Source organism: Ochotona princeps, chromosome 6, assembly GCF_030435755.1.
Source record: "Ochotona princeps isolate mOchPri1 chromosome 6, mOchPri1.hap1, whole genome shotgun sequence".
Lineage (NCBI taxonomy): Eukaryota > Metazoa > Chordata > Mammalia > Lagomorpha > Ochotonidae > Ochotona > Ochotona princeps.
Window position 1 is genome coordinate 82096263 of NC_080837.1, and position 21195 is coordinate 82117457.

General features: G+C 52.8%; 1 protein-coding gene across 2 annotated transcripts in view; it reads left to right on the forward strand.

The window, feature by feature from the left end:
• FAM169B (Protein) overlaps nt 1-21195 on the forward strand; it is a 54251-nt gene that overhangs the window by 15081 nt on the left and 17975 nt on the right. For both annotated transcript variants that reach the window (XM_058665377.1, XM_012929208.2), the window contains exons 3-5: nt 503-602; nt 14260-14345; nt 19987-20161. In XM_058665377.1, coding sequence (XP_058521360.1) covers nt 503-602; nt 14260-14345; nt 19987-20161 — 361 coding nt within the window. The remainder of the gene's footprint in view (nt 1-502; nt 603-14259; nt 14346-19986; nt 20162-21195) is intronic.

The window sequence follows — 21195 nt, forward strand, 5'->3', positions numbered from 1 at the left end:
GCATTCCTATAGTATGCTGGCCTTGCAGGTGGCTACCTCATACACATTGGCCCCACTGTCCATTTCTTGTGATGCCTGGCAGGGCTCTGAGCTGGGGCAGCAGGTGGCCTGAGTAGCCCTTGGGCAAGGGTGGACACACTAGCTATTTCCATAAAGCTAGAATGGGTGGACGTGGAGGCTGCCCCAGCAGGTGTGTGCTGCAGATGGCTCTCCGCTTTGGTAGGCTGGGGCCTTAGGAATAGGAGAGATGGCTGTTAGGAGTGGAAGCGTGTGGTGACAGAACACGTGTTTAAGCAGCATGCGCCTAGAAGGACAGACGAGTGTGGGCAGGGCTTTTGTGGCTCCTCTGCTCTGCTGGTGTTAGAATGGGTGGGGCTTCTGTTTTTATGTTGCCTGCGTCCTGTCAGATTGAATTCTGTGTAGTAGTGTTCTGTGTTGGTAAGCAGCTTCCTGTGCCCCTAGCACGAGGAGAAAGTGAATGCTTATTCCGGTGTCTTTGCAGGTGAAGCTTGAGGCTGCATCCATTTGCCTTCGCACTGTGTACCGTGATGACCCACAACAGAAACTTCTGGTCTTGGTTAATCCTCGGGACACGAAGACAGGTTAGTGGGCCCTACGGGGTTTCGGAGACATTGTCTTTGGCACAATTGGCCGCTGCACATGGTGCTGGTGCCGGTGGACGTCAGGGCAGCTCTGGTTGTCACTGCTCCCACCATGCATGAGACGGTGGTTGTGTCTGTGCATTGACTCAGGCACGGCTCTGAGGTCATGCCCACTGTGTAGTGCCCCGGACGGAAGTGCCCATGCTGCCTTCATCCCACCAGTGCACAGAGCTTCTCGCTTGGGGTGGATGCCGTGTTGGTCGCCATGGCCGTGTTGGTCCCCATGGCCCTGTTGAGCCAGCACTAACAGGTGTCAGTGCCCACACACACGGATGCACACCTGCAGCCTCTGAGGGCTTAGGTCACTTTCCCATGGCCATGCAGCTCAGCATGGGAGGCGACTTTTACACGGCAACAACAGAATTTATTTCTGGGAAGCAGTTGTGTAATTCATTTATTTTCCTGTCCATGAAGAAAAGATTTTGTGTGGGTTTCTAGTTCCTAAGACTGTGTTCCCTGGAGGCTTAGCCGTGCTTGGCTGCACTTGGGCTGGGCGCTGGGGCCTCTGGCAGTGGGCAGTGTGAGCTGGGCAGGAGCTAAGGGCTGCAGCCAGTGGGACTGCCCTGAGCCCTGGCCTCAGTGCACACACTGGTGAAGGGGCTCAGTTTGCTCAGTGGGGCTGTGGATTTTTTTTTAAATTTATTTTTTTATGAAAAAGAAAGTCAAGAATCTTCTTGAAGAAAATGATGCTGCTGTATGATGTGAGTCAGTGAAGAATTTAATGAGAAACAGTGTTTTGAAGAGATGGAACTAAAAAAAAAAAAATCAAAATCCATGAGATATAGTAGCATGTTATTTAACTTTGTCGTTTTTAATTCCTTTTTTTTCTTCCTGTTGTTGATTTTGTATTGTGGCTTTTCACTTAAGGGGATGTATTGTAACTGTGCAATGGAGACTGTCATACACGGATGTGAGGATACAATGCAGTATGCATCTCTACTTCCAGACAAAGATGAACTTCCAATGAAACTGTCAACTATATCTTGACAATAGGATGCTGGACTCTCTGCCATTGTCCATGCCGCAATGGTGGACATACGACTGTGTATGAAGAATTATACTATAGCAATGATACAGGGGAACTCAGTGAGTAGGGAGAAGATTGAGCCAATCTGAAGTCAGGAGCCAGGAGCCTTTTCCAGGTCTCCCACGTGGGTGCAGGATTTCAAGGCTTTGGATCATCCTCTACTGCTTTCCCAGGCCCCAGGCAGGGAGTTGGATGGGAAGAGGGACTGCTGGGATTAGAATGGGTGCCCATATGAGATCCTGGCTCGTTCAAGGTGAGGACTTTAGCTGCTAGGCCACCGTGCCAGGCCTGGGGCTGTGGATTTTAACTCAGTCAGGCTATGCTTCACACACATGTAGTTGTGGCCAGGCACTGTTCCCCAGTAAGAAACAGCAGCAGCATTAGGGCAAAGCAGTCAGCTCCCACCACGTGTCGTGGCATGGGGTGAGGGTTTGGGCTCTCCACTTCCACATGCACAGATGTCTGCATGTCGCCATGCCTGGGACCTGTCCTCCGTTGGTATCAGAGTTGTCTTTGGGGTGAGCTGTGCAGCTCGCTGGCACGATGGCCCGTCTTCCTCTTCTTGCTGGGTGTGTAAGGGTTTTGTTTTCCCCACACTGCCCCATGGCTGTAGTGGGCTTGTAGTGGGCTGAGGTTCGAGGTGAGCTTTCCAGGCAAGGTCCCACATAGTCCCTGCCTCTTGCTGGCAGATCCCAGCCTCCCATGAACAGAGGGGTCTCGCTCACGGTGGGCTTTTGACACTGCCTTGAGTGTGAGCCACTGCCAGGTTAGGGCAAGTAATGAGATGTGCCTGCGGGAGCCCCACAGTGCACAGATTGTCAAGAACTCTGAAATAGGGTTTGCTGATTTTAAGAAAATCACCAAACATCAGCAGCCCCCTTTGGGCATTTAATAATATCCTGTGTACAGGTCTTTAGTAACAGTCTGCATAATGTAAACACATGATCGGCTCTTGTGAATCTGTTTCCTGTTTATGTGAATATGCTATAATAAGTATTCATAAACTCCAAAAGTTCCATGGCAGACCCTTGTTGATATAATAGGGTTTTAAATAAAGCTTCCAAATGTCTCCCTGCTGCTACTGACTCCCTTGAGTTAGCCAAGATGTCAACAGGATTTTGTACAAGCACTCAGGTGTTCCCGGAGGGAGCCCTGGGGCACTGAGCAGCAGGTGACTGGCAGGAATGGGACCCTCTGCACAGCTGGGACCACCGCCACCTCCCCCTGCTCACTGTGACTCTTTATCCTAGCAGTGTGTTCTAGGGAGGCAGCTGAAGGAGTCAGAAGCTTTTTGATAAGCCTGGTTAATTGTTGACAAGTGGGTTGATTCCAGCACAGTGACTTCCCATAGCCCTGTGAGCAGAGAACAAGCCTGCTGATACCACGTGCTGCCCTGTGCCCAGCAAGAAGGCCGGGTTTGCCAGGTTGTGAGTGGTGGGATGTCCAGCTCTCTGCTTTGTGATGCTGTGTGAGGTGGGGTGTGAAGGAGGTGCCTGGTCCCTGCTGGCTGCTTCTCTGTGCTGGCATGGCTTCTGTGCCCTGGGGTCTGTGGCCCTCGGCTGCCCTGATCTCCCCAGGTATCCTGTGCCTCCAGCTCCTCTCCCCCCTGGGCTGTTAGTCCCCTTGCTGGCTAATGACTAATTGTCCTCAAGTGTTTGCAAGGCTTCCCAGGATCACAGCTGTCCTCAAAAAGTCCTGCCTTGCCTTGTTCTCCTGAATTCAATCAGACATGCCTGTCCTGGGCTTCAGGGTAGCCTTGCAGCCATGGCCTCTTGGTGTCAGCTCCAACAGATTTGGATCCCTGGCCCTGCCTGAGTGGAGACCAGCCAAGGCTCTCTGAATATGTTTTGCTATTTGCAAAATAGGGACTGACCCGCCGCCCAGTGCAGGACCACCCTCTGCTTCCTTCCTGGGAGCAGGAGATGACTGGGCTCTGTGGGCTTGCACGCGTCCTGGCCCACATGCCTCCACTTGTGCCCGTTGTCTCAGGGAAGCCAGGGCTGCGGAGTGACTTCCGGCCACACTCTGGTTGCTGCGTCACATCCTTGAGTCCTCACACTCTGCCTGGGGACTTCCCAAGCAACACAGGGCGATCTTGTCTGCCTCTGAGCTGCCCTGTATGGAAGGAAGTCCTCCCTTACGCTTGGCGAAATGCCACGCAATCAGTAGGAAAGCAGCCGCTGCCGAGAGGCAAGCTAGATAGGAAACAGGTGCTCCTGTGGGCGCGAGTGGGCACAGCAGGTACAGCAGAGAGGGCTGTGCTGCTGTGAGACCGAGGACAGTGCTGAGAGCTCAGTTCTCTGGGGCTGCAGCCCTGTTTGGGCACACGGCTGGTGCCCACCCACAGGGGCAGCCGATGATGGAAGCCGCAGGTACAAGTCCGGAATGAGATACATGACTTGTAAAACATTTTCTCTTATTCTGTGAGTTGGCTCTACAACAAAAGTTTCTAATTTTTATGATTTCCAGTTGATGTATCTTTTGTTACTTGTGCCTTTGGGGTCCCATTTGAGGAACCAGAGCCTAATCCATCGTCACGAAAATGTCCAGCTGGGCTTCCCTGTTGCATCTGACTTGGGTCTGAGGGTATTTGATCTTATTTGAAGAGTAGTTTCTTCTTGGCAGTTATTTGAAAAAGGTTAGAGTTCTGGTTACTACAATATTATTATGATATTATTACACGCAGTTAATTCCCGCAGCCTGGTTCTTTACCATGAGCTGAAAACACCAGATGCAACGAGGTACATTAGGAGGTTTATTCCAGCGGGGCAGGAAAGGGACGGGGTGGTAGGGAGGCGAGGGCCAAGGGGAGGAAGGGGTGGCAGGCCGGAACGAGAAGAGAGAGACAGAGCTGCACCTGGGGGCCTGTTTGTCACTCAGGTGAGCCTGCAAGGTTTGGGGATTGGGAGGGCAGGCCCCAGGGGATTGGTGCCCGAGACTGTCACAGGTGATTGCCTAAGAATGATTGGTAAGTGGGCGGAGCTGGGGAAGGGGCTGGGAGACTGGGGGTGGGGTTCTCAGGTGAAGTGCCTGATTGTTGGACGGCTGGACAGGTGCGAATTTTGTGAGCTGTGAGGAACAGGAAATGGCGCCGGGTCCAGGGTGGTATGTTCGAGTAACTCCTTACACTTCTATCCAGCTAGCTCTTCCTAAGCTGTGGAGTCATTTAAGTTGTGAAGGGGGTGGGGTTTTATTTGTGATCCAAGTAACTGCAAATGTGGTGAATTTATTTATGCAATTATTACACTGTTACAAACCCACCCAGCCCATTATTTAGCAAACATTTGTATTTCATCTCCAGGAGATTTTGAGCATTGAGAAACTGAGGGAGGTGTGGCTGCAGAAGGTAGGGTACTTGGGTCTGATCGCTCACCCGACACTAGCCTGAAACACTCTGTCAGGAGAGGGCGTGAGGCCAGCGGCTGTGTTCTAGGCTTGATGAAGTCACACGGTATGTAAATCCAGTAGCTTTTTTTTTTTGTTTAAAGATCTAATTTATTTATTTCATAGAAGGAGAGAGGGAAGAGAGATCTTCTGCCTGCTAGCTCAGTCCCCAAATGGCTGCAGTGGCTGGGTCTGGGGCTGGGCCAGGGCCTCTGGGTCTCCCTCGTGGGTGCTGGAGCCCAGGCTGTTGGACCATCCGCTGCTTCCCAGGCTGAGCAGGGTGCTGCATCGGCAGTGGAGCAGCTGCAACTCACACTGGCAGCCCTGGTCAGGCTCTGGGCTCACGGGTAAGTTTCTGTTCAATCTCTCTGTTGCCCTCATCAGCATACTTTATAGTTGTCTGCGCAGGCTCTATTTTTTTCAGCTCTCTTTCTGGCAACATGTTTGCCTTGATTTTCCCACATAAGACCTAGAGGTCAGATCGTGAGTGGGCAAGACTAAGAAGGTTCCAGAGTTGCATGAAAACAGCAGATTGCCACTGTGTGCTGTGGAGGAACCCTCTACACTGGTGCTCCAACAGCTTCCTGAACCAGGATGCTTGGGTGCTGCCCGGGACCCTGGGGCCCACCCTGGTTGTGGCCCCGTGTCCTGGTGTGCCAAGCTCCTGGCTCGCAGGGTCAGCTATTCCTCTGCCCTACAGTAGCAGTCCCGTCCCGTTCTGAAGCAGTGGCCACTGGGCTGAGCCTGGGTGCGAGTCCCAACAGCCCCTTTCTGGATGTTCCCAAGCTTTTCTCAGATCTTTCTCCATTTTCCTCCTCCCTGCCACTGTCTGCACTAGACCTGGGTTGGAGGGGAGTTTAGAGAGAGCACTGCAGCCAAGGATGCGGGGTAGGGTGGGGTATCCCGATGCCATGCGGGCTGGAGGGGTTGGGCCTTGAGTCCTCAGCAGAATGCCCTGCCCACCGTTGGAAAGGAGGGGTGAGGAGGAGGGATGTGTTCAGGAATCCAGAGGGTGGCAGTAGGCAGGGTTAGGAGGCATGGCCGGGAAGTGGGGAGGGGCTGGAGGTGGCGCATGTCATTCTGCGCCTGTTCCCTCATTGTTACCCTCCCTGCCCCCCAACCCTGCTGTTTCCAGTGCAATGTGCTAGGTAGGTTCTCAGCTCTTCAGGTTCGTGGCTGTCTCGGCTCTGCCACGTGGCAGCTACCACAGCCCCCTGTGTCCACAGAAAGACTGCAGAAACACAGTTGAAAGAGAAGCTTTTTTTGTGCAGATTTTAAAAAAAATCCATGCAGTTTTCCATAAAACTCATTTTCCATAAATATTGTGAACACTTGTCATAGGCGTGCATTTTTCTTATAGAAGCTTTTTCACAGAACAAGCTGATCCTTCAGTTCTGTTCTCCAGTGGCATTTCTGCAGTGTCTTCATAGGTCTTACATGGTGGGAGCAGAAGACAAGCTTACTGGAGTTTCCATGTGTGGTCTGCACGGGCAGCTGTGCTGGCTTGGGAGGCTGGACCCTATAGACACAGGGGAGTGAGGGTCCCCGAACCCACTGCAGGGACACCTGGCAGCAGGCACTCTGTAGCATGGACCGTGCCCTCCGTGGTCCCATGGAGAAGGCTACCTGCTATTCTAACCATTTTTACCAAGAGAGCATCAGGGCACCCTCTGCCCCATGCATTGCATTCAGTTCAGATCCCCCACTGGGGCGGCAGAGGCCCTCACCTGCTGCCTCCCATGGTGTGTGTTCGCAGGAAACTGGAGTCAGAAACAGAGCTGGCTCTCAAACCAGCCACTCCAGTAGGGACTGTGGGTGTCCCACATGGAGTTAGCCACTGTGCCCAATGCGTGTCCCTCAGCCTCTACTGGAATTGTTTGGTTCTCTGGGCAGCTAGAGTGCCTGTGTGGCTAAGGATGCTAGGCCAGGGTCTGTTGTCCCTTGGCTTGAATGGTGACCCTGCAAGGAATGGAGAAGTTTGTTTTGCTTGAGCCATGGCGGGTGCAGGTGGAAAAGCAGTTGGCAGTGCCACCTGTGGGTTTTAGGAACACATGTTAGACCTGGAAGTGGATTGCCTTCTGGGTTGCCTGTTACTTTGTAGCAATTGCTGTGAGTTACATTTAAACACAGGAGAAGCAACACCTCACCCATCATTTTTACCTGTGGCCAGGCCATATCTGAAAATTTATAGATGGTGCAAGAAAATATTCCCAGTGTCAAGGATGGCACCCTTGTCTGGGCCAAGGGGATGTACGGCTGGTGTGGGCAGTCCCATTGCCCCACTCTGGGTGGACTTGGCCCTTGTGCTTGCCCCATCTCTTACGAGTTGAACTCTAGGTCAGGTGAACAGCAGGGCTGCAGCCTGGAGAGGCCTGGATGTGTGGGCACCGCTGCAGGTGTGCTCAAACCAGACATGTCCTTTCCACGGCAGAGTGGAGCCCGGGCCCACGGGTGTCTGGACGAGCGTTAACCATGAGGAAGACATTTGTGTGAAAATGCTGGCCTGGGGAATTTGATGGGATAGTTGCTATGTCAACAAGTGTATTTTTACCTCCCTTTAAATTATGAACAGTGGGACCCAGCGTGGTAGCCTAGTTGCTAAATCTTTGCCTTGCATGTGCCAGGATCCCATGTGGGTGCCGATTCATGTCCCTGCTGCTCCACTTCCTTCCAGCTCCCTGCTTGTGGCCTGGGAAAGGAGAGGAAGTCTCGGAAGAAGCTCCTGGCTCCTGGCTTTGGGTCAGCTCAGCTCTGGCCGTTGATGCCATTTGGGGAGTGAGCCAGCAGATAGGAGATCTTTTTTGTTTCTCTTTCTCTCCATAAATCTGATCTGCCTTTACAATAAAAATAAATCTTAAAAAAAAACCAAACCAGTTGGTAACGAAAGCCGAGTTAACCTTAGCCGAACTCTCCCTCTCTCTTTCCCGGCTTACCAAGCCTGGCTTCCCTGTCCCTGCTTTGCACACACCTCACCGTGGCAGCCACTTTCCTTACTAGACCCAAGCTGACAGGCCATCTCCGACTCAGATGTGACCTCCATAATCATGAGCCAAACCAAACCTCTTTTCCCTTCTTAAATAGCTTGTCTCGTGGATTTCAATGTAGTAACAAACAGCTACTTTAGAGAAGCACTGATTCCTCTGGGCATAACCAGCTGTCCTCCCTCCCTCTCTCTCTCTCAAAAAAAAAAAAAATTACCTTAAATGCAGTGATAGAGGCAGAGAGAGGGGAAATAATCTTCAGTCTGCTGGTTCACTTCCCAGAAACCAGAAGCCTGGAGCTCCATCTGACTCTCACACGTGGGCGGCAGGACCCACGTACTCAGGCCACCGTCTGCTGCTTTTCCAGGCACATCAGCAGGGAGCTGGATCAGAAGCAGAAAGCTGGGACTTGAACCGGTGCTGTTATGGCATGCAGGCAAATTGCAGACAACAGCTTAACCTACTGTGCCACAGTGCTGCCCTCCTCCCCCTGCCCATTCTGATCATGAACTTTATGAAGTCTGATATCCTGACCTGACCTGTAGCTTCTCCCCTGTTGGAGCCCAGTGCCCCAGCTGACCACCAACCATCTGGCCCTGGGCTGCCCTTGCCTCTGTGCTGGCCCTCCGAGGCAGCCTTGGAGCAGCTTCCTGCTTTCTGCCCATGTGCTGAGAGCTTGTTGTGGGCATGGCCAGGTGGCCATCATGATGCTGGTTGGGTCGTCATCTGTCTTGGAGCTCCAGTACCAGGCACACTGCCTGGTGCACACTGCACTCGTAGAGCCCAAATGCCAGGTGTCTCGCTGCGTCTCGCTCCTGTGGGCCTGGTCCCTCCTCCCTCTGTCACGCCTTGCTGGCCCTCTGGTCCCTCTGGCCGGCGGCACTGAGCAGTGGCTTTGCAGTCCCTGAAAGCCACCTGGATTCTCGTCCAGTTCCAGTGCTGCTGCTCCTGACACGGGGAGTGGGGGCTTCCCCGAAGCTGGGACTGGCTGCGGTAAGCAGGCAGTGAGATACTGCGCCTGCCCAGGTGTGTGACACGTGGTGAGCCTGCAGCAGTAGGCATCCCCGTCCATCTCCCGCTCCGGTCATCCTGGGTGCCTGCTGGCCGCACAGCGAGGCCCTCAGCACGCCCCTGAGCGTGCTCCTGTGCCCCACCTTCGGCTTCTGCAGGTTGCACGTTGTGCCCCTGCCTCTGTTGCCTCCTCCACCTGGAGTTGTTCTTTCCCCACTTGGGCCCTTCCTGATCCCTGGACAGGCACTCTGCTGTGGGAGCCGACCTCCTGCTGCGTCCTGTCCCAGAGCCTGTCTCTTCCTCCTAGCTGGAAGTTTCCCTATGGTTCTTGAGTGAGTGTGATATGGGCTTTGCACACTGCAGCTCCTCACTATGTGGCTTGTGTAGGTGATTGTGACCTCTGGAGTCCTGGGGGCCACCTGGGCTTCCTGCTGCTCCCTGTGCTGGCACTGACTTCAGGCAGTCCCACAAGCCACTGTGCTCTGGTGGGCATGGCTGAGTCTGCTCCGTGCTGCTCCTCACTGAGTTTGGATGGCCTCAGCACCCTTCCTAGGGTAGTGTTGCTGGTTGTCATAGCACATCCATCTATGGTGACAGGTGACAATGGACAGCCCTGGATCTGTGCCATGGGAAAAAGCATACTACCTTCTCCCAAGTGTTTTGTTTTCAACTGAGTTTTGAAAAATTGAGTGGAGTGGGCGGGGCTTGTCATCCTGAAGCATCCTTAGGCGAGGTACCAGTCTGAGCAGCCTCCTGGGGAGGTGCTAAGTGGGTGAGTGTGCGTGGCTGGCCCTGTGTGCATACCGTGAGTGGAGGTGTGAGCCAGGGAGGCTGTGGTCAGCCCATGCTCCCCACAGGGAGAGGGACAGCACCAGGAAATGAGGGAGTAGCCCATGTCCACTGATGGGCCAGCTGGCATCAAGCTGTGAAAGACAGAGGTGCAGGAGAAAACTGGGCAGAAGGCCAGTTTGCAGAGAGAGGAGGGGACAATAGAGGCTTTCCCTTACCTCCCCAAGGGTGGAAATATCAAAGGCTGCCAGCCTTCCTAGCAGTCTTAAAGCACTGTTTCTGGAATATTCGGGAAAGCACTGGAAAGTTAGCAACACCTTTTGAGGTGAATTCTGTCCTCTCACCTGGGATGCTGTGGTCCCCGTTGGACAGGTTAGCAAATTGAAACAGGTGGGGCGAAGGGCTCAGGCTACAGTGCTGGTACCCGGAGGAGCCAGGAGTCAGAGCCTGCCTGGTTCTGTAGTCGCAGTTGGTTCTCGCCCCGGGCATGTGTGGCTGTTTGACATACTCGTCATCCTATTCTGCTCTGACAGGGAATCAAGAGACCAAACGCAGCTGCAGCTTTGCTGAGCTGCCCCGGTCCTTGTCTGGCCTCTGCTCACGGGTCAGCTCTGCTAAGCCGTCATCTCTGCCTGACCCAGCTGTCCTGAGCATTGGGGGTTCCCTGGGGACGTGCCTCAGCCCCTCTGCAGAGCTGCTCTCTCCTCTGGGGCCTCCTGACACTGGCTTCTGGCACCTGTCACACCTGGCCCTGGATGGGAGCAGCTTGGCTTTCTCCCAGCCTGCAGGCCCCAGGGGCCAGGCCCAAGGCACAGTCCTCAAGTCTGGGGGGCTGGGCTCAAGCTGTTCCAATCGGAAACTGGGCCAATTCAGCAAAGCAGGCTGCATCTGGGACGGAGCCAGTCCCTGGAGAGCTTGGGAAATCTTGGAGTGTCACAGAATGAAATTTATTGTCAACATCCTTTGGTGGTCCTTGACACTTGTCACTCAGGGAGAGAGAGAGAAACTAAATTGGTCCAGTGAGACTGGCTCGTGGCATTGCCCTCATGATAGATATCACCTTGGCATAGCCCCCGCATGGCCCAGTGAGATTGGCTCGTGGCAGTGCCCTGCTGACAAATGTCACCACAGTGTAGCCCCCCATGGGTGTCCATTATCGTCCTAGGCCCAGGGAGCTGGGGCCTGAGGACATAGGCAGGGAGGGTAGATTTCCTTTATCAAAGCATGGATGTCATGCTTTCTACCTTATAACCCTCAGAGCTAGCTGGCTCCCGGGCTGACTTTGCCATACCTGTCAGTGGCCTGGGGCCTGTCAATTACCCCGACTGGGCTGGGGACAGCGTCCCCCATTGCCTCCCCAACCCCCATCCCGATGTGGGGCCTGGACGAGTGTCTTGAGCCCACCGATGGGTTTTGAGCCTCAAGAATAATTTCTGATGGTTACATTTAATTGGATGTCACATTCATTATTATGTGTGCTTAGCAATTTATGATAAATTTTGAGAAGCAAAAGAAACACCCATTTCAATCTATTTGGTGATAACGTGTGTGGCTAATTACTGCTCTGCAGTGCACTGAGAAACTTGCAAGGTATGACATCAACAGCAAAAGTGTATGTTTTTTTCTGTTTGAAGCTGTGCTAGCAGTTGAACATCTACCATAGGAACACACTGGACTCCGAAGTTGAGCTTATTTTGTTGGCTCACCTTGTTAGGCAAAGGAAAAACACTCCCTGCAGCAGAGGTGGCATTTTGGGAATGAGTTCGGTTGAGTAAGTGAAGGCAGGTGGCAGGCGTGTGATTGACGCGGTCTCCCGCCTGCTGCGTCCACTTCGGAGTCCTTGTCAGAAAGGATAGCACTCCCCACTGATGGCCGGCTGACATGGTGGCTGGACGCCGTAGCTCTCCGGAGTCTCACTGCAGAGGGAAGGGTTAGACCTGCTTCAGGCTCTTGCAGCCTGGTCTGTACGGATGTCAAGTAACTGCGCCGAGAGCAGAGAGGAATAGGGGATGGGGCTCTGCCTGTCTACCCTAGGTGGCCCACAAGACTCGTTTTAAGATCTTGGGCCTCGTGTCAGATGTTCAAATGACTTTGGTTTTGTACTCTGGGTTAATATTGCACTCTGTGTCTTTACCTAGAAAGATTGGAATAGGAAGATGTATGCTCTCATGCTCGGCCGTCCACGGCCTTCAGGCTTGGGTTCCCGTGGCCTGAGAAGCTGGTGTCGGGCAGGCGTTCGGCAGCTTCCTGCTACAGTGCGCTCTGGGAGGCAGCGAGGACTGAGGCACTCGGGTCCCTCCCACTCTGTGGGAGACGTGCTTTGAATTCTAACTCACGGCTTTGGCATGGCCCAGCCATAGCGACTGTGGGCACTTGGGGAGTAAACCAGCAGCTGGGAGATCTCTCTCTCTCTTCCTTTCAAACCAATTAATTGAAAAAAAAAAACAGAAGCACGGAGAAGAATGATGATAAAAAAGAATATAGAAAATATCAGAAAACAGAATCACTTTGGTGTTCAAAATGTAAATCCCAAGCAAGGAACAGCCATGGGAGGCTTTGCCAGTAGGGCTGCACTGGTGGGGAGCCTGGGAAGCCAGTGAGGAGCTGCCGGGAGGCAGCTGTGGACACAGGAGGCTGGCACTGCAGGGAAAGGGATTGGCCAGGAGAATTGGAGGGCATGTGGGGACTGCAGGATCAGTGGGTGCTGAGCTCCTGCCTAAAGCCAGCCTCACATTCCACCCCCCTGTGCTTGCCAGCCACCCAGAAGGCCGGACGGGCAGCACCAGAGGAATCCGGAACCTGGCGAGGCTGGCAGGAACCATGGCCAAATTGAGAATGCCTCAAGCAATGGGTCCCAGGCAAAGCCAGCAGTCCAGGGGTCATCCTGGACTCCGGGCTGGGGGATGGTGAAGACAGACGGGAGAAAGACTGAGGTCCCTCACTTCTGTGTGAGTGCATCTAGACCTAGAACATTTTTAGAAGATTTTATTTAATTTGAAAGAGTTACAGAGAGGGAGAGACAAATCAAGAGAAATCTTCCACCTGGCAGTTTACTTACCAGGTGGCTGTAACGGCCAGAACTGTGCCAGCCAGGGGCCAGGAATTCCATCTAGGCCTTCCGCATGAGTGGTAGAAGCACAAACACTTGGGCCTGTTTCTGCTGCTTTCCCCAGGCCATTAGCAGGGAGCTGGACTCATAGTAGAACAGCTGGGGCACTGACTGGTGTCCACTTGGGATGCAGGCAACCGAGTCGGCAGCTTTACCTGCCACACTGCAGCACTGCCCCTAGACCCAGACACCCTGCATGGCTCAACCCATGCCTAACACAGATTCCGAGTTGAGCCTCTCAGAGCAGTGAGCTTGGAGCCCAGTGTCCCTGGGCTGGACCCCACCTCAGGTACACATGGCCTTCACATTCCCATGGTGTCCTCCTAGGAGCGGGATTAGTGACAGGTTCTGAGTGAGAAGGGAAGACGATCATGCCAGCAGGTCCCCGAAATCACCGAGAGGGTGAAGCCATGGTGGGCTTCGTCAGCAGGAACCACTGGAGGCAGTCTGATCAAGCATGTCTGTTTATTGTAATACAAGCACAAGCTCATATAGACTAGGAAAGGGGGAGGCAGAGGGCTTTTCCTGACAGTCCTCCCACCCAGCAATGACACTGTAATTGGCTAGAAGGCATGTCTGTCTCTCTGGATCCTCCAATCCAGTCACAGGTCACATGCAGCACACAGGCTGGAAGGTATGCTCAGGTCACATTCACCATGTGTGGCTGGCAGGTAGGCTATGGGCTGCATTTGACTTCTTGAAGTTGCTGATCAAGGAAGTGCTAGCACAGCTCTCCAATGACAGAAGAGAGACCTGGGTGCAGCCCACCACACTTGCCTATACAGCCAGTGATTAGGTTAGGTTGAGGTTTCGGGTAGCCGAAGCCACTGTCAGGGGGTTCCCCTGGGGCATGATGTGCCTTATGCCTATGACCTGCCACGTAGGCTGAGCAGGCAGAAATCCAGGGGTGGTCTCCCGCACCAGCTAAGGTGCTGCTCCTCACGCAGGCCTCAGGTGGGTCCGTTCCACAACCCTCACCAAGGTCAGATAGTGCTGGCTTTGGGGAGTGTTGAGTTGTGACATGTGAATTGGGCTCTGATAAATGTTTGCAACATGAAACACTAATTCTGCCCGTTGCAGTTGTCACTGCTGGAGTGCATCTGGCTTGGTCAACAACACGGGGGTAATTTGGTGACTGTAGCCACTTGGGATGTCCTCCACAGGAGCGCGTGGCGGCTCATCGTCCTTGCCAGTGCTCTCAGCCCTGCAGCTGCTGCCTGGCCCTTGCAGGGCTGCTGCTGCTGTGGGAGCTGGCATGCTGCGTGCACCTGACCATGGGCTCTGCTTCCCCTGCAGTTGTGGCCATCTACGTGAAGGACTCCTGGTGGTGCACGGAAGATGTCCTGCGAACCTCTGATCCAGCCAGAGAAGGTCTCCTGGAGGTGAGGCGATGTGGTCTTAAATGACGCCTCACTGCGCTCACCGCTGTTCCCCAGGGCACTCAGTGAGCCTGCTGTGGATGCGTGTCCTAGGCCGGCCGAGGGGTCGCCAACAGCAGGTGCCCGCTGTGCCACAGTTCTGGGACTGAAATGCCAAGTGAAGGAGTCACTGAGTCTGCTCTCGTTTTTTTTTTTTTTTTCCGAGATTTATTTTCTTTATTTGAATAGCAGGGGGAGACAGAAAGAGATCTTACATCTAGTGGCTCACTCCCCCAAATAGCCACAACGGTTGGGGCTGGGTCATGCCGCCGCCCAGCAGCGACACTCTTGAGGGTCTGGGAAAAGCCAGAACCGCACCCGGACCCCTCATTGCCAAAAGCGGCTGCGTTTATACCACTTTCCATTTATCCCCCTCTCCTTATCTTCCCTCTCTCCGCTGCTCTTCTCCGTTGTTGTCCCTGTACTTTCTACTGCATTTCTCTGTTCTTGTCCCCGTACTTCTCTCCGTACTGTTTTTGTACCCCTCTCTGCCGCTTTTCCTCCCCATACGCCTTAGTTTTTCCACCCGAAGATCTTAGCCCCTCTTCCCCTCTCTGCTGCCGCGTTCTTCCCGTTCTGTCTGTTGTTGTTCTTTTTCCTCGTCGTCCCCCCCCCCCTTAGCTTTTACTGGCTGCTTTTGTACCGCTCTCCACCAATCACTTCTCCCTGTGGGTCCACTTGGCGCTACCTGATAGGCCAGTAGCAATGACATAATTGCAGCGTGGGCATCAGCCTATCCCCGGGACTTCCTGTTTACCTGCTGGCGAGACCAACCCCGCCTCCTGGCCCTGGGCCAGCCGCCATCCTGTGAGGGCCTTTCTTGTTCTGGGGAGCGGCTTCAGCGCCCGTTCCCCACAGGGCCAGGCCACAGCCAGGAGCTCCGTCTGGGTCCTCGGTGTGCCTGCAGGGACCCAGGAACCTGCGTCATCCGTGACTGCTTTCCCAGGCACATTAACAGGGAGCTGGATTGGAAGCTTAGCAACTGGAACTTGAACCTTTCTTTTGAGGACCTACAGCTTCTTTCAGGACACAGAAGTCAACCCCTCATTTCAGCCAGCGAGGAGTGAGTGACAGTGGCTCTCCGGGGCCAGTCTGCTTCACGCCCCCCCAGTGGCCTCTCCTGCCTGACGACGTACCGACCACAGGCCAGGGCCAAGGCCGACGCCTCTGTGCACTGTCTCAGGCTTGGGACGGCGACCCTCCCATTTCATAATCTTTACCATGTTCTACATGTTGAAAAATCTGGTACATGGGTGAGGGTGGCAGCAGTCACCCCAGCAGGTACACCCCAGGCCCTCGGAGTCCGGGCAGAACTTTGGCTAAGGAGGAAGGTGGTACCTGAACGAGAGTTGGGAGGGTGTGCACCGCTCTCCCAGTGGTCCCCTGCAGCCCCGGGAGGACGCTCTGACTGTGGCTGTGGCTGCTCCGCGGTGTCTGCGGGATCCTGCACACACTGACGGGAAGGTCACTGTTGCTTCAGGTCAGTTTGGCGGAGAAGCCAAATAACCCTGTCTGTGGTTTTCTTCTCCTGTTGAACAGTTTAGAGTTCAGCTTAATCAAGATGCGACACCATAAATTTCACTCTTTTATTTTTTTAAAGATTTATTTTATTTTTATTGCAAAGTCAGATATACAGAGAGGATGCTCTTCCATCCATTGACTCACTCCCCAAGTGAGCCGCAACGGCCGGTGCTGTGCCGATCTGAAGCCAGGAGCCAGGAGCTCTTCAGGGTCTCCCATGCAGGTGCAGAGTCCCAAGGCTTTGGGCCGTCCTTGACTGCTTTCCCAGGCCACAGGCAGGGAGCTGGATGGGAAGTGGAGCTCCCGGGATTGGAACCGGTGCCCATATGGGATCCTGGCTCGTTCAAGGCGAGGACTTTAGCTGCTAGGCCACACTGCCGGGCCCTAGTCTTTCTTTTAAAGATTTATTTTATTGGAAAAGCAGAAAGAAGGATGGACAGAGTGAGAGCTTTCATCTGCTGGTTCACTCTCCAAATAGTTGTGAAGGCTGGAGCTAAGCCGATCTGAAGCCAGGAGCAGGGGAGATTCCTGTACGTGTTCCATGTGGGTGAAGGGCCTAAGGATTTGAGTCATCCTCGACTTTTCCAGGCTGTAAGCACGTAGCTGGATCAGAAATAGTGTATTTAGGATTTGAACCGGCAGCTGTATGGAATGCTAGCACCACAAACAGAGGCTTAGCCTACCATGCCGCGGCAACACCCTTAAATTTCACTGTTTTAAAAGTACCATTGGACAATTTTCAGTACATTGTGTGTTGACCACTGTTGATTCCAGAACATTCTCCTTCTGAAAAGAAGCTCTGTATGCATCAGCAGTCACCTCTTGTTTCCTGCCTTTCCCTGCCGTGTAGCTGTGTTCTGGCTCTGGCGCCTGACTATTGGGGACGTGTCGTCCAGGTGGGCTGGCGCCTGGGGCCTGGTCTCTCACATTTAGCAGCCCATTCTCGGGGTTCAGCCGTGGGGTAATGCAGTCAGACAGAACGCCTTGAGGGTGCACTGCTGTGTGCCCATTTGGCAGTTGAGGGACATTTGAATTTTTCCCACATTCTGACTGTTAGGAATAATTGTGTGTGTGTGTGTGTGTGTGTGTGTGTGTGTGAGTTTTCAGGGGAACATACATTTCCACTTTTCTTGGATGCACACCTACAAGTGGAACTGCTGGTCGTATGCTCACTCTATTGAACGTTTTCAGCCAGTGCCAACTGCCTTCTGCAGCAGCTGCGCCGTTTCACGCGTTCTCCAGCAGAGTCTGAAGTCTCGACCGTCCCCGGCACTTGTAGTGTCTTCCTTCAGTGATCCATCCGGGCAGGTGTGAAGTGATGGCTGCCAGGTTCTGAGCTGCAGCTCCCTGGTGGCTAAAGGAGAGGCTTTTTTTGGGTGTTATTCGACCATTTGTCTATCCTCTTTGAAAAGCCGTTTATTAAGATCTTAGACCCACTTTTGATTTTTTAAAAAATCATTTCTCGTTCCAATTTTAGTATATGTGCTGCCGAAGTGAGCACCAAAATAATTTCTGTAAAGGATATATTTATTTATTTGAAAGGCAGAATTACAGAGGCAGATCTTCCATCAGCTGGTTCACTCCCCAAATGGCCCATGTGGCCAGGGTTGGATCCAGGTGCCAGAGACGCCATCCTGTGTCCCCATCTTCTGCTGTCACAGGTGTATTAGCAGGGAGTTAGGTTGAAAGTGGAGCAGCTGAGGTCCAAACTGCACCTGTATGGGTGCTGGCATCGCAGGCAGCGGCTTACCCTGCCTGCAGCACGCAGTGGTCACTTTGACCCACTTGTTAAACTTGCTAGTTTAATTTTTTTTTCTCTCTTGAAATACCAGTTTTTCATGTATTCTAGATGCAAATATGTGATTTACATATTTCCCCCATTTTGGTCACGGGGGTGCTGATTTTAATGGACTGGATAGATGCTAATTCCGGAAGAGATTTTTTTCCTCCAGTACCTAATGAGGACTTGGGATTCTGCCAAGGCCCCCGAGTGCCCCGGGTGTGTGGCTCCCCCAGCTGTCTCGTCAGGTGGCTGTTCTGAGACCTGGGGAGCATCTAACTTGTTCCTAGTGCTTTTTAGAACAGGAGTGGTTGTTTACTTCATTTCTCATCTTTTCTAAGTTTGGATGAAGTTTGTCCTCTTCCTGTGGCCCATGCCTTGAATGGGAAGAAACTTGGTTGGTAATTCCGCTTGATGAGCCCAGTGGTGAAGCTGTATCTTCCCAGTGGGGATCTTCCCCTTTTTGTACCACTCTGGGTCTTGACATTTCTCTCTCTGTCTTTTAATTGCGTTTTGTTTCTCTGCCAGCTCCTCTTCACAAATTACCCCGAGAAGTTTGCCGATGTTCTCTCTGTTAGCATCATTAGTGGTCCTGATGAGGGATTAGACCCGGATCTTAGTTTTGTTTTCCAAAACATTTCTAAGTCAGAATCACATGTGTCATGATTTTCCACTCGGTAATAGAATTGGACAAATGAAGCGTATTTTCTGCTTTTGCCGTCGGTTTCTGATGGATATTCCCCTCCTCTCCGGTCACTCTGCTTCCCCCTTCTGGCTTCTCTCTGAACTTCCTGGTTTCGTAAGTTGAAAAATAAAGCTTCCCACATCGCACCGATGCAGTTCTGCAACTTGCTGGTGATTCTCACAGCCTGAACTCGATTTGGCTGCCGCTGTCTGAGATATAAGATGTGGTGGCTTCAAAGAGCCAAGTAGGGATGTTTTTTCCCCCACAAATCTCTTCCTTGTCTAAGCTTTGGCTGCAGATAAAGGTTAAGTGTTTTGTATCGTGGGCCAGTTCACAAGTTTATCAGCACTGAACACTCGGTGCCGCTTGCTAGGTGTGGTGGCTGCCTTACTTTTAGCATCAGAGCTTAGAGATACATAAGCCCTTTAGACATTCCTTGGGGCAGCTTCTCTCTGGATCAGCTAAAGGAGCTGAGGTTCTCCCAGCAGGCCAGGCTGAGACCCCATACCCATGGAGGATGCCAGCCATAGCTTCAGAGTTAAATATCACATATACAGCCAAGCGTTCACATTTGTGTGAAACACTCCCTGAGCACAAGTCTCAGTGCTAACGTTTGGAGGCACGGAGGGGCTCCCCAGAGCAGGTGCTGGAGCAGTTGTCCAGCCTGGGACAGTTGTGTCCAGCCTGCCCCTGGCTACCCTGCTCCCTTGCTCAGCTGTCTGCAGTCCTCTGGATGGAGGCGGGAACGTCAGTTCGTGTAATCACTCTCCCTGTGTCTGCTTCAGGTGCTTCACCTCTGAATCAGCGACTCCCTGCAGGTGGAGAGAATCAGCAGGAAGCCTGTGGGTGGAAGTCACAGTGTAGTCAGTGGTGTGGCTGACCCGGTGCTGGTGGGTGGGACGGCGCCATGCACGCGGTGCTGTCAGGGTGAGAGGCGGTACCAGGACACTGTCGGTGGGTAAACAGCCGACCGCTTGTGTTCATGTTCACCTTCTAGCAGCTGCTGTGAAGCTGCTGTGAGTAGGGAAGATAAGGGCTGAATCTTCCTGAGTGGGAAGAGCCTTGATCACATGGTCTCCAGACTTGTGATGACAGCTGCAACGTGACACTTCCGTCGGCAGCCTTAGAACGGTGATCTCCAACCCCGGTGGAGATCTGTCCTGAGCTGTTGGCGTTCACTTGACCTGGCATTGCAGCGGAGCTCCCAAAATTTTCCCCCTCCTCCACCCAGGGGCCTGGAATTCTGGAACCCAGCGTGGCAATCTAGAGGTGGCAGACTGGGTTCATTTGGGGCCACAGGCATTGACTTTGCCACCTTGGGTTGCCTGTGTCCCTCTGTGCTCACTTCCTGTTTCATGAGCAGGTGGAGAATGGTGAGCATGTTGAGCCCTGTGCCCTGCTGGTGGCCCTGGGGGACCTCCTCTGGTCTTGCCCTCCGTTCCCGGAGGCCGCAGTGGTGTGTTTGTGAGATACTGTGATTGACATTTTGACAATCCAGTGCCGCAGCAGCCCACACCTGGCTCCTTTGAGGGGTTGATTCCAAAGGCAGGGCTGATGGTGTCTGATTTTGATGCCCCATCTTGCCTGGTGGTTATTCTCTCTCTCTCTTTCCTTCAAAGGTTCAGGCACTCGGGGAGAGGCTCGTACTCTTTGTTCTCAATGTTGTCATTTTTGGAGGATTGGAACGCAAGCTGGATGATGCCATGTTTTTCCTGCCTCACTCTGCGAAGGAGCGAGCGAAGATTCTGTGGAGAGACGGAGCAGCTGTTGGATTTTATACAATCAAAAGGACAGGTGAGGACTCATGGCCACTCCAGGCTCTGGGGCCAGGGGTCAGGGTGGGGGACCCCGTCAGCTCAGGAGTTACACCTGGAGAGTATTCTGGAACAGGGCTGACCATAGCTCAGCTGCAGGGTGAATAGATCCAACTGGGGCCCTGATTTGCACACCCGCATCTTGTCCCACAGGCAGGCAGGGTGGCAGCAGGTCCCTTTGAGCCCCATGCATTACCTTGTGCTGCTAGAAACATTTGCTGCGATCATGGATGTCAAATGCCCTTGCCAACACCTTGTCTTCCCTCCGTTTATTTTCATTAGCGTTAGCCAATTAACGGTCCAGAGAAAGGCCATCGCTTGTAGCCAGCACCTGGAGCAGAGGGCCCCTGTTGACTGCCAGGATTTACAAAGATGTTTTCTTAAATTGTTTCTGTATTTCCATGAATCTTTTCTCTTTTTTATTACTATCATCATTTTATGATACAGTTCAATAGGCCCTGGGATTTCCCTTACACCCTCCTCGAGACCCGTCACCCCAAGTTCCCCTATAATATTATTATAGTATAGTTCTTCGTAAACAGTCATGAATCTATCATTGCAGGTATGGACAATGGCAGAGAGTCCAGCATGCTATTGTGTTTATATATATAATTGGTTACATTGCATTATGTGACAGTTTAATAGGCAGTGGGATTCCCCCCACCCCTCCCCAAACCCCCCAGTCCCACCGCCCATGGTACATTCCTCCACCCTGTTGCATTACCACAGTTCAAATTCAGCTGAGATTCGTTTATTGGAAGCATCTACCAGGCATAAAGTCCAGCATCATATTGTCCAGATAAGTTCATCAGTTCCTTGGGGAGCATGCTATTGTTAAGATATAGTTAACAGTTTCATTGGGAGTCCATCTTTGATCTGGAAGTAGAGATGCATACAGTATTGTAGCCTCACATCTGGATATGATAGTCTCCTTTACACAGTTACTATACATCCCCTTAAATGAAAAACCACAATACAAAATTAACAAAAGGTAAAAAAAAAATTTACGCCATG